The sequence below is a fragment of the Ciconia boyciana genome, chromosome 5, assembly GCF_034638445.1.
Source record: "Ciconia boyciana chromosome 5, ASM3463844v1, whole genome shotgun sequence".
Classification (NCBI taxonomy): domain Eukaryota; kingdom Metazoa; phylum Chordata; class Aves; order Ciconiiformes; family Ciconiidae; genus Ciconia; species Ciconia boyciana.
This window is the reverse complement of record NC_132938.1, coordinates 84,511,962-84,524,900: the sequence shown is the minus strand read 5'-3', so window position 1 is coordinate 84,524,900 and position 12,939 is coordinate 84,511,962. Positions and strand designations below refer to the sequence as shown.

The 12,939-nt window shown below is 45.1% G+C and overlaps 2 protein-coding genes across 7 annotated transcripts in view; one reads left to right on the top strand and one right to left on the bottom strand.

The window, feature by feature from the left end:
- Positions 1 to 492: 492 nt before the first annotated feature.
- LOC140651577 (alveolar macrophage chemotactic factor-like) lies at positions 493 to 2,829 on the bottom strand. The gene is made up of 4 exons (XM_072861165.1): positions 2,410 to 2,829; positions 2,080 to 2,206; positions 1,902 to 1,985; positions 493 to 1,675 (listed from the first exon to the last, which is right to left on the bottom strand). Exons 1-4 carry the CDS (start codon positions 2,471 to 2,473, stop codon positions 1,657 to 1,659), a joined length of 294 nt encoding a protein of 97 aa, XP_072717266.1. The 5' UTR covers positions 2,474 to 2,829; the 3' UTR covers positions 493 to 1,656.
- RASSF6 (Ras association domain family member 6) overlaps positions 1,535 to 12,939 on the top strand; it is a 90,004-nt gene continuing 78,599 nt past the window's right edge. For 5 of the 6 annotated variants that reach the window (XM_072861162.1, XM_072861157.1, XM_072861155.1 and 2 more), the window contains exons 1-2: positions 2,304 to 2,634; positions 3,384 to 3,492. The gene's annotated coding sequence lies outside the window, so the exon portion shown is untranslated. Of the gene's footprint in view, positions 1,766 to 2,303; positions 2,635 to 3,383; positions 3,493 to 12,939 lie in introns of those variants that run through there. The other variant, XM_072861154.1, reaches the window with a different exon arrangement.

Genomic DNA, 12,939 nt, shown 5'->3' with positions numbered 1-12,939 from the left:
GAGGGAAGAGTAAAATGTTTTCTTGTAACCTTGCTAAGAAAAGCTCTAAGCCATTCGGCCATATGAAACCTGTCCTTTGCCTCATTTCAAAAGGAACCAGAAACTGGCACAAGTATTTAGGGGGATGTGTGGGAGAGAGTTGTTTCATTGCTTCACATCCTATTGTCTCTAGCCCGACTTTCCACTTCTAGGTGCCTGCAGGGAAATGGAAGGGAGGAAAATGGAGCCCTGGTGCTTTGCACATCAGCTTCCCAAATAATTTCATTTCCCTGCAAATGGGACCAAATGCAAGAGACTCAGTCCTACTGCTCTCAGTCCAGAACTCCCATTAAGGCAAAGGAATGCCGAGGATTGTAGTTTTGGAATGCTGAAAGTGTATCGCTGGGCACAGCTTGTACAAGCCATTAACTACACTGACAGGATTTCATGTTGTAAGATCTGTCTTTTATGTTAACACGTGGAAACAGACACCAGGCAAGTGTATCTAAATATTTATTTTTTAAAAAGCAAAACTCTCTAAAAGCAACAAGGGAAAAATTCTTAATTAGGAAACATATATAATAATAAAAACATTAGAAAAAAAATCTTCCATTTGATTTACAGGAACTTATTACAGTTATTCGGGATATATGATGATACCTCTACACAATAACTACACATATATAACTATGAGGTTTCTTCAACATTTCAGAAAATGAGTCGATGAACAGAAATCATATGGTCTCACCACGATGGCATTTAAATAGTAGTATTTAAAAGTGGTTTAGATCCCCCTTTTTAATTTTCTGCTGGACAGAAATATGAAGAGCAGAGGAAACTGCACATACACAATTCCAAAAGGAATTTGGACTAGAATAAATAAACATCCACCAACACGACAACACGTTCCCTTACATGTAACTTTCTATAAATTATGACATTATGCCATACAAAAAAAGACATCACATGTCTAAGGTTGCAAGGAGCAAAACCGACCAGCTCCCTCCCAGTGCAAACGCACGAGGTGAGCAGTGCTGCGCACACCAGGGCTTCTGGCAGGGGAAGGGAACCCGAAGTTGCTGGTGACCTTGCGTTGCTGAGCTAACCTTTGGCTCCGGCACAGCAGGCTGCACAGCTTTCCCACAGTAGCTGGGAAAGTTTTTTTCCGGGCACATAGCTATCTGATGTGCAAAACAAAACAAAGATGTGTTTTGGGAGGCAGTGGTTCCCTTCTCTACTCAGAGCTGCTATGTAGAATAAACATTTCTATGTGAGTGACCCAAGTCCTTACAAAGGCGTGCAGCATGGACATATACCTCATGCTGATGCTGGAGCCTCAGCAGTGGTTTGCTGATGCTGGAGCCCAGGCAAATTTTTTCCTGTGAAAGAATTCACGGTATTCCCTGTATCTTTTCTGCAGCACAACACACCAACAGCAAGGTTTTAAAGGCAGTAACTTAGGACAGCACTTAGAATGGTGCTTTTCAGACAATGTCCAAATTAAAGATAGATCTTACATAATACTTGCAATATTGAAATAAATACAATCGGCTACCACTACATTAAATAAAGTCCTCAATAAATAGGCGAGCTCAGACGCAGTGCGTTTCAAGAGAAGAGAGCCCCCGACGCCGCAGGCTCAGTGTCATCTCCCCGCCAGCGCGTTTCTTTCCCCCGTCAGTTTTTCTGCGTCGAGCTGGAAGCAAAAAGCCGAGAAGACAGCGATCAGCACCGCCTGCCGCCGGCTGCGAGCCTTCAGCTTGCCTGGGAGCGGGCTTCGGGGGAGGTGAAAGAGGCTCCCCTCGCTTTACCCGGGTGCTGTGCGCGGGTGCTGCAGCCGGGGCCGGGGCCGCAGCCGCCCCGCTCCTTCCCGGGACACCCCCGCGGCGGGGCCCGGGCGGGGCGCGCTGCCCCGGCGGTACCTGTTGAGGATCCTGGTGACGATGAGCTTGACCCAGGGCGCGGAGGGGTTCAGGCAGACCGTCTGTCCCTGCTTCGTCGTGGCTCTGCGGGGCGAGGGGGCGTGTGAGGCGGGGGCCGCGGCCGGGGCCGCGGCGGGGAGCGGGGAGCGGGGAGCGGGGAGCGGGGCCGGGCACTTACATGACCTCGGGCACGGCGCAGTGCGGCCCCTCGGCGACGAGCTCCACGCGGGCCAGGCGCCGCGGCGGGATCACCTCGGAGACGGTCCGCACGCAGCGGCAGCGCAGCTCCCCGGCCAGCGGCGCACCTGGCAGCGGGAGGCGCCGCCTGAGCCTCGGCTCCGGGACCCGGCTCCGGGCCCCGGCCCCGGGCCCCGCCGCGCCCCCGCCCCGCCCCGCCCCGCCCCGCCGGGCCCTGGGGGCGCCGGCACCCCGCGCCCCCCGGCGGGACCCACCGCGGGCGGCTGGGTGCCCCCGGCTCAGCCTGCCGGGCGAGCCCGCAGCCGCTTACCCCGGCAGAGAGCGGCGGCCAGGAGGAGGACGAGGACGAGGACGAGGCGGAGGTGCGGGCCCATGGCTAGTGCTGGCGGCGGAGTGCTGCGGGAGCCGTTTGGGCGGCCGCCTTGTCCGCCGGTGCTTTTATCCCCCGCCGGGCGCTGTCGGGGAATTTCCCTGCCGCGGAGTGGAGCCTGGGGTGTGCCTGGCCGAGTCCCCCACCTTCTCTGCCTCGGGCCAGGTGGGGCGGCCGGGCCGGACTGGAAGCGCCGTTGACCCCTTTCCACTGCCGGGTCTCGGGTGCTGAAGGAGCAGGGCAGGGGGAGAAGGGGGGCTGCTCTCTGCCCCGAGAGGCTCCGAGCACGGCAGCTCTTTCAGCTGCGGGACAGGGAGAAGCATGGCACTGCACAGTCCCGAGGATCGCTCAGGGTTTGCGTGGGACCTCGAGGAGGCTCACCCCCTTCTCTGGAAGGAGATGAGGCTCTTTAGTGGGGGATCTCGGTTTGCTTGCAGTTAGTCTCGGTGCAGGCTGCTGAGCCGAAAGAGGGTTTGGGCTCCAGAGCTTGCTTTGCTGGCTAACCCCGTGCAACTACGCACTCTCATCCAGCAGGGGCTGCTCCCCTGGGCACCCCTTTCTTCACCTGCCTTTTGAAAACTGCAAATCTGTTTCTCCTGCAGCTACGAGGCACTCAGATTTCCGTACCTATGCTCCACTAATACAAGCCTTCTATTCCACTCCTCTGCACAGATAAGGCACTCTCTTTGTCTTCATGACCATCGAGGCATTTTGCTAACTTTTGTTATAAAGCATCAAAAAAGCAGTTTTCTGGAAGCTTTTAAAGAAAATTAGATGCAGTTTTTCTGAGCTTTATTTACACGTAGGTTTAGTTCAATTATGGTCAAAGCACTTTCTTTTGTAATTAGTTTTGGTATGAAACATGATTCTGCACATCCTTTTTTTGCAGTCGATCCTTTTTCTGTCTTCCACAGGTACTTGAGAACATGAGTGGAGTTCAGCAAATCAAATTGTTCCTGCGTCAGGCTGCCACATGTCTTGCCCCAACAACTCAAATGCCTTGTGCATCCGTAAAGCTTCTAGGTCAGTTTTTTTGTACCACATGTCACGTGTTGCTTTGATTTATGACATGTTTAGGGCTATGCAGGAATTTAAGATTTGCAAGTGTGTTCTTAGATCTCTTTCCCCCTGCAACTTTCTAATCTTTATTTACTTAATAGATATTTCTTTGCTGTAGAATATACATCTGAAACTTTAAGCGCTAATGCAAAATCAGGTAAAACCAGTCAGATTCCAGTGCAAAATTCCTGGTTTGTGAAGAACAGATCTGCTCATGAATCATTATTAGAATGACTTTAAACCAAGCATGTTATAATGACTGTTTTGAGCTGGCTTGACTTGATTTTCAGGGAAAAATTGACATGGTTTCCTTATAAGAAGACTGTCAGCACAGAGGTAGCTTCTTGCAACTAAAGTACGTAGATTATATTTACTTTTTTTTAGACAAGCCAAGTAATCATTCTATTATAATGACATTAACAGGACAGAACAGGAATTAACTGTAGGTAAAACTGTACTGGCAGGGATGCCAAGATGGAAAGCAAAATAAGGTGATTTTTGAAATTACAAGAATCACAGTACAATAATCCCATTAGGAGACTTACTGTCTGAAGACAAAACCAAGTCAGGACTCAAAACAGGTAAATGCAGCATGTGAATCAGTGCTAGCGAGAGCTTAATTAGGTGGCAACCTAGTGGTACACAGAGACTCTCATTCCTGAGCTTCGTCGTCTACAGATCGGATAGTTCATATGGCTGCTGGCCTAGTCCCTCGGGAGATCAGCCATGCGGGAAGATTGTATGTCATAAGCAAATGGCAATTGCCCCATGTAATCAGGAAATATCTAATGACTGATTTGCACCCCTTTCCAATTGCAGTTTGGTAATGACATTCTTGGAAGCTGTTGGCTTGGAGCTTGGTCTTAAAAGGAAATTACATGATCGAGACATCTCGCTGTCCTGCTCTGTCATTCCCCCCCTCCCCAATTTCACCCCTCCAATAAAGTTTGTATCATTTGGCCAACTTCAGAAAGTTGTGACAAAGGGCTATCAAGGGGTATCAACCAAGTTAGTACAAGTTTGTGGAAAGTCAGTGTTGGATGGAGGGAGAGAGAGTGCCAGACCAGCACTGCCACTGGGGGAGAATCTGCAGCATAAGCTGTGCTCTTTCCACCTTGCCAGCTGGCCAATCCAGGTGTTCCTGCTTGCAGCCAGCGCATAGCTTGGAGTTAGCTACCTCCTGCGCTGTCTCTTGTCCAGCTGGTTAGGTATGATTAGAACATGAAAAATGTTGGGGAAATGTGGGGGGGCCTTATATGGCCTTGGGGAGAAACGGAGAGGTTACAAGAGAAGCAGCTGTGGGCCGTAGTCTACTAGAGGACATAGAGGTTGTGCAGGAGTCCAGAGGGTGTTACATTGGGTAGATTGGGAGAAGCATGCATCTTTAAATATGGGCCTGTTACCTTCCCGTGAGTCATATGCCATCTCTCTTTTCTTTTTTAGTTGAAAACTAATTAATTATTTTTAATGAAAATGAATTCACCACTAATGTGTATATGAAATTGTGCATAAAGCTGATGCATCATGTAACTTGCGCTTCCATCTTCAAGACAAAACTTAGTAGGAGAAGTGCTCTTCCAGGCTCTATTTTTGCAGCCTGACTCACCCTTCTAAGTAGTAATAGTAGTAGTAGGCCCCAGTAAGTAGTGTTGTATGGTTTTTTTGAAGCCAGTAGAGTGTCAACTGAAGAGGTTGGAGCCAGGGAGAGGCAGGGGCTTGCTTTCCTTGAAAACTAGAGAGATTCCTTAAGAAAACCATAAGAAACACAGCTGTTAAGAATGGACAATTGCCCACAGGTGCTTAGGGGCAACCACTAAGCAGAAAAGTTAGAAACCTTCCCTGGGATCCCTTGAGATCCCTTGAAATCGTAGGGATGGAGCCACCATTCCCTCCAGGCTTTAAGCACCACGAGCATTGCGCTGTGCGTTCCTGGTATGGCTGCCCCAAGGAAGTCCCATGTTCTTTGCAGGACAACACTAATGAACACAGATTTTATTTGCATATGTGCATTACTGTGTTGATACGAACACACACAGCTGAGTGACCTTAATCTATGGGAATCAGGTGCCCTATTCTACCCTCATAGACCTCTGTGTGTCCATAACTAGTTTTCTCCGAGAAATATAGCACTCACAAGCTGAACAGCAAAACTGAGGTTTATGCTATATTACCAAGAAGAAGGGTTTGCTCATCTGTAGCAAACAGAGGCAATGACAGTTAGGATGATGCACAAATAATCCAGTGCAGGTCATTGAAACTATCATTAGCAGATCAAGCTCTAAATAAATGTGGAGAACAGATCTGTTGAGTAAGAAATTGTCACTCAGACACAGTCAGATTACGTGTTGTTCTTGGACAGTACACATGAGTAAGGGCAGTTTACGTGACAGTGCTCGATTTTATGCTTGGATGACTGTTCACAATATCTGAACTGTCAGACTCATTCCACAGTGGTTACTGCTGAGGAAATTCCAGAAGTCTCTTGGGGTCTGAAGCGTGATGCTGTTTTGGACGCAGAACAGTAATGTGTGAAACTCGGCAGTCAGCTCTCCAGCAGAGGCATGTGCTGAGATGAGCAGTAGTCAGAGAGGTTGTGAACACGCTGAGATGCAGTAGGCATTACACAGCTTGATCCTGTGAGTCAGCACTTGTGCAGACAGGCCTGGCACAAGGGAAATGTGTATCTCTGGGAGTACTTCAGAAGGCAAGACCATCTGCCTGAGCAAGGCTCTGTACCTGCAGACTTCCAGATCACCTCTAGCAACCTTCCATGTGAATGTGGGTAGGCTCTCTTCAGGCCAGATGACAGCAGCAACAAGGCTGAGCTGTAGACGAACTCTCCTGGATTCTACCCTTTCCTCCGGCTCCCCTCACCGCCTTTGGCACATTTCCTTTTGAAAGTAAGGAAAAGGCAGGGAACAGATGACATCACGACAGCCAGAATTTAGAAAGCTGAGTTATCCCCTGCCTGCTGCCGTATCTCTTTCGTTATAGTTAAGTCTGTCATGTATTGGCTGCAGGCAATACAGATGTGCTCGAGTTAAGTTTAAATTCGTTATCATGACTGGTGGTGTCAGTTTAGCTATGACAGAACTCACTGACTGAAGTGTTTGTATTTGCCTCGTTGAAGTTACCACTCAAGTTACCCACCTTGCTTAGGTTCTTTCGTAGGAGCTGCTGTGTGAAGATACTCTGAAATCCCTTGGTGTCCTTAGCACGGGCCTCAGGGTTACCGAAGCATAGAAAGCTGTCCCAGCTTAGGCAGGCGCTAAGGAAATGCATGCAGAGTATTACTAGCCACATGACTTAATCTTCTTCATGTTACCCAGTTGTTAATTCATTAAATGCAGGAAGTGATTCTGTTGCTTTGTTGCACGCTTTGTCTGCTTGCCTTTCCACAGCAGCTATTTGGCGTGGCATCCGTAGTGAGAGCATGCATTCACTGGCGACAGGCCCCGAAAAGCTGAAAGACAACTAAACAAGAGACGGCGTCTCTTTCATTTCAACAAGTGAGGACTTTTCCTAACAGCACAAAAATGAGTTTGAAGGATATGTCCCAGATAAAAGTCTTAGGTCAACTTTTCAATATCACCTAGAAACCATTTAACACGGGCAATCTCTGAAAGGGCAGGGGTGTTTCCTAACAAGTCAGATGTTTCCTCCAGTGCTTTGATTAGGAATGAATTATGTTCTGATTTGTAAGAGAGAGCAAGAAAAATGTCAAGTCACTGCTACCTACTAGTGTCTACAGTCAGAGGGTATATACTGCTGATGTCCCCTCTTATCTTTATTATTATGTTACCTTTTTTCTATACCAATACCATGTTTCACAGTATTCCCTAGCTATGATAGAGTGCTGTTCCCGAGCACCTATGACTCCTCCTGTGGATCCAGCTCTGTCATGAGATACAAACATATAATTATCTCTGCTCTCAGAGAGCCAATACTGTGCCTTTTCAATCTCCGGGAAGATTTTCTGGAGGTTGTAGCCAAATTTCAATATCATGCTACAATTTTGTGCAAAATATGTTTATCAGATATTTTATTTCCTTGAATTTCCTTGTGTGTTTCTCTAGTTTTGAACTGTTTCCAGTCCATATTCCCTTGTAAATAATACCTGCATATGTAAGAAATACAAGTGTCCCACTGTTCAACCTGTGTCACGAAGGATCTCAACTCAGTTTTGCCAGCTGCGTCGTGGCACACATCACACACTGTTGTGTGCTTGTTTCTTTAATACCTTTTAAGATGTTAACATTTGCATTTAAAATGATGATCTATAGCAAATGATGGTCAGTATTTTCTTACCTGTCTTCCTGGATCTTCACCTAATCTTAACATTCTGGAGTCCTTAGGTCTGTCTTTTTCCCCTCAACAGAGTTAGAGGTTCTCCTTTGCCTGTGCTCACTGGTGACAATAAGAGCATGAACAAACACACTTAATAGTTGCAGAGGAATGTGTTTGTATTACTCAAGCATTACCTTAGCAAATATAAAGGGTTGGCTTTGACATCAGTTCGTTTGGTAATCATTTCTCTGTTTTTCAGTTTCAAGTGCCAACTTACCTTTTCTGAGATAGCTAATGGGATTGTAGTTACTGCCACACTGTGACCTTACTTTGTGTGACTCCTGGACATACAACAATTTCAAAAAACGCATAAATGGACTGGCTGGTCGTGGACTGACTGATTCTGGTATTTTATACCAAACAAGGGCAAGAGGGGCTTCATTTTGAGGATGGGAGCCAATTGTTCAAGCAATTTGTTCTTACGCCCACAGAGGAGGAAGAACCCCCAGGCTTGTCAGTGCCAGGCATGATCCTGGATAAAGATTACAGTTGGGTGACTCCTTCCACCCCACATAGCTGTTCAGTTGATAAGCCTTTGAGGTCATCACAACTCCTGAAAAGCATGAAGAGCTCCTCTGGGCCTTACCAGCAGCTGAAAATGCTCTGCATCTTGTGAATTTCCTGCGGGTTTTTGCCCTTGGATCTGTAAGAACATCATGAGCAGCTCTCTATTCAGAAGGTGGAGTGGATCTCTTGCTGTGGGCTGTTAGGTGCTGCTTGTCTGCCAGAAGCAGGCAGGTTTTCTGATTGCTGGGGCAGATCTTGGTTCTATGGTTTGCACATTAATTCAGGTATAATTATACTGAATATGCAGCTAGCTGCTGCTGCTTGTGTATCTGGCTCTGACGTCTGACAGCAGGACTTAGATTTTTCCAGTGCCTTGTACAGGCATGATATAGCATATCCTGTAACAGCTGACGGTTGTTCCAGTGGTGCTATCTAAGCATGGGAGGAAGCATGCAGAGCCAGCAATATGCTGCCAATGTGCTGATACTTTCTAGCTAGTAATATTTTGCGGTGGTGGGTAGAAGTATGTGAGGCTCCCCAGGGAGCATGATCAAAAGACTGATAAAAAAGTGGGTTTTTTCAGTTTGAAAACTTAAACCAGTATTTTCAGTTCAAGCTGAGCAGCTCAAGAGCAGTAAAATGCATATTTCATTATAGGGCATTGTTAAATAGGACGACGTTTTTGCTTCCCAAGAGGACCCCTCAAAGAAGCTGCGAAAACAAAGTCCTCCCATCCTTATACTTTAAGCCTGATAGCAAAGATTTCCCTCAACTGGGAAATGAGCTGTTTCAAAATAAACATATAAAAGTCTGTTACATCTGCAAATAGTTGGAAGTAAAGCAAATATGAGTCTCTTAAAAAATGAACTATTGACCCAATTAAAAAATGAACTATTCACCCGATAAAAAAACCCAACCCAAAATCCAAAAAACCCCCAAAAAAACCCCAAACCTGGGTTAAGCCAATTTCAGTCCAGCTAAGTTTTCAGGTTCAGTGGAGCTGAGTAATTTCTGAGAGTGTGCTTTGGATAGTTGTGGTCTTTTGGTTGAAGTGATGACATCAGTTGAGAAAGCAGTGACACGAGACTGGTGACCATATGAAAAGGGAACACTCGTTGGAATCATCACAAAATCTTTGAAGTCTTCTCTTATGACACCCACACTTTAATCCCCTATGTTACTTTCATTGGTTGTGTTGCAATGAAGGAAAAATTAAGAAGTCATACTTGACTTACACCCTAGAAGATAATAAAGCGGCCATCTCAGGGAATACTTTCTTAAAGCACTTTGAGTGCTATGTGCAGGTTCAGTCTTCAGCATATTTGGACTCTGTAGTAAAATCAGTTACACTGTTCCTGGCAACAAAAATGACTGCTGTTTAGTTGAAAGGAAGGAAAAAGTAATATTGATAAGTTTGCTTAATTCTCAGTGAATTACCCAAAGTAGCATTCAAAACAGCAAGAGGGACCAGTATTCATTTCAGCTTGTTAAAGGGAGGTGTTTAGAGAAGGAGGTGTTTGGAGGAAAAACATCGATAACATTTTTGATAAATGTGATCACCACTGAGGTTGCTGTCAATGGTTATCTTCCCCATTATCTTGTATTTCTCTCTTTTTTTTTTTTCCCTCCTTTTTTAAATTTTCAGATTGCTTTACTTCAGATAGCCTTAATACACCCAGGGTAGAGGAATATACAAGGAGACTGTGCTAAAAATTATTCCAACAAACGTGAGCACACCATTTTTTGTTTCTTAAAATTACTAGTGAGTGCTGCTGTCAGGAGCAGACAGAGAGGGCAGAAAAGTAAGTAAGCTAGAGGGATTCTTTAGAAAATAGGCTACTGAAAAAGGCAACTTCTAATTTGCTTGAAATTCAGCATTTTTACCTTTGGTTTTCTTCTAAATAGTCAAAATTCCCATAAAATTAAATTGATCAGGATGTTGACTGAAAAGAATCATTTCACTTATCTCCAAATACTGTTTTGCTGTGACATCAGTTTAATTTAGATAAGCAGCTTGCCATTAGCGTTTGAATATATGCTTGTATTTGGCAAAATCATTGCTTTCTGGTGAAGTTTTTCAGTTTGTCTGTATCCTCATTTTTCTAGTGGAGCACTGTTCCATCAGCACACTTTCCATCTGGAGGGTCCTGACTCGTATTCATAGTACGCATGATTTGAAACAAACTGTAGTCAGTACTTCTCACTGAGAACTCACTTTTGTAGACTCAGCATTACCCATTTGCTTCTTACTCTGTTTCTTTTAATAGTCATTTTAGTATCGGAAGACATTTGCATGCTCTCCTTCATCCTTTCCTCCAAGCAGGAACAGTATTATGAGAGTTTTTCAACAAGGAAATTATTCTGTAGCTTTTGGCCTGCCAACAGGTCAAGTGTGTGCAGATAGATTTACAGCTCCTTCCCATGTTTCTTACTCAACCTAGTCTCCTGCTGACTTCGGGGACAGATCTGGGTATGCAAAAAACACTCTTTTTGGTGTTAATCTTAACTAGGAGTGGGTGAAGCTACAGTGTTCAGTATGAACCAGCTACAGCAATGCCTGTTTTCTTTGGCTCTCCTTCTTATTAAAATTGTGTTCATGGTGAGCAGCGCTTACGTAAATTGCTTCTCTTTTGTAGAATGACGGTCTTTGCTGTCAGAGGTGCAGTACCAAATAGAGAAAGCCCAGAGGGGAGCGAGAGAGAAGCAGGAGTTGCACAGTGCAGCCTTGTGCACTCTACCTCTCACAACAGGAGCATGAGGACACAGGGACTCCAACCGCTCTTAACTTTCTGGAAAAGGAATTAGCAGAAAGTGAGGAGTTGATAGAATTTTGACAACAGGAATTCAGTTAGTAAACATGTATTTATTGGCTTGATTACTGGTCTGCTGCTGGCAATGTCTGGCTTAGTCAGCCACAAACCAGCCCGGATTGCTGTGCATTTGTTTATTGGTGATTGATAATTCAAACATAAAGCTTTCAGAGCATCAGATTTCTTGACAAGTCACTCGCTCTTTGTTATTTGTGTTGGGTGACTAACTGCCTTTCACACAAAGATCTGGTGCCTGCATGGACAACTCTTACTTTTCAGTAAGAGCAACTGAGCTGCGTTAAATATGAATTAGTGCTTAAGGAAAGACTGTGGAGGCTGACGGTCCAAAAGTTCTGGGGGAAGTACAGGCTATTGTTCAGATCCTTTTAATGAAAGAGAATAGAGCCTGTATGTTCACATAGTGGATTGTGCTTGATTTTAAGCCTGCCCTTCTGCTTCCAGTTACAGTATGCTGTCTACAAACTTCTCCCAGACCCCACTTGGCACAAAATGGTGCAAATTAAATTTTGGCTCTGGTGTTCTGCTTGCAAATACAGTGAACGTGTTCTGATTTGGCAGGAAGAAGGAAGTAAATGTATATAGGGGGTATTCAGATTCTGTTTGCACGCATTTTACGCTGGTATCGTTATGTTATGGTGCTGGGTGAAGCCCAAACACAAGCTGTCCCGAGGCATAGTTTATATCCTTACTGACTGATGTTCAGTAAATTCTGAAAAGCAATTGCATATGCTGGTTCCTGCACCTGTGCTTCATTCTGCAGAGGCAGGTGCTTCACTCTCCCCAAGATCTGTTGAGCTTTTCCAGCAGCTGCTCGAAGTGTCGACATGCAGATATGGGATGTATTTTATGAAACTAGAATCCATTAACTTGCTGAAACACTCTTGACGCTTGTTTAACCACCTAGATCTCCAGGTCTGATGAATAATTACTTTACAGGGCCATCTGCTACTGTCTCAGCAGCATAACTTTCTGGAGGGTCAATGCCAGACCGTTTTGTGAAGCAGTTACCACAGCAGTGCTAGTTAGGCAAGGTACTGGTGCTATCATGATTGTGCTTAGATTTGTGAAGAATACTGAGATCATAGCATTGCAGTTTCTAACTTGTCGGGAGGTTGTTCCAGGATTTTGATGCAAGGGGGTATGATTTATCCTGACCATGAGGGGTTTTTTCCTAAGCAAAAACGTAACAAAAAGATTAATAACTTCTAGAAGCTTCTGCTGGGTGAAATTATTGTGTGGAGGAAAACTTAGACTTGGGCTTTAGGTTGTTCAATCAATATTGTTCCTAACTGTAGGCATTAGCATCTACATCTGATGTGACAGAGATTTGGAAACATGGGCAATTCAAGTCAGGAGCTCTTTTTGTCAGTAAAATTGCTGAGTAAATGTACTGTTGACCACTTTCCTTTTTCACTCAGCCAGTATAATAGTTCTGCAATAAAAGCAATTCCAAAATAAGTCTTGCGTAACAGGATGAGAAACCTATTAAACGGCACCTCTGGACTTCTATGGAGACTTGGCCAATCCTATATAGCTTCAAATTTCTTCTTGTAGTGCAAATCCCCTTCTCACGGATTGTTCTTCTGGGGAAAATTACTTTTTTTTTTTAATTTTTTTAAATGTGGTGTCTCTGACCAGCAGTTTAGATCTGGTGATGTCTAGACTAAATGAAAATTTACTGTCCCCCACAGTTTTGAGGGGAAGATCAGTTTGCCCATCTCCTCCT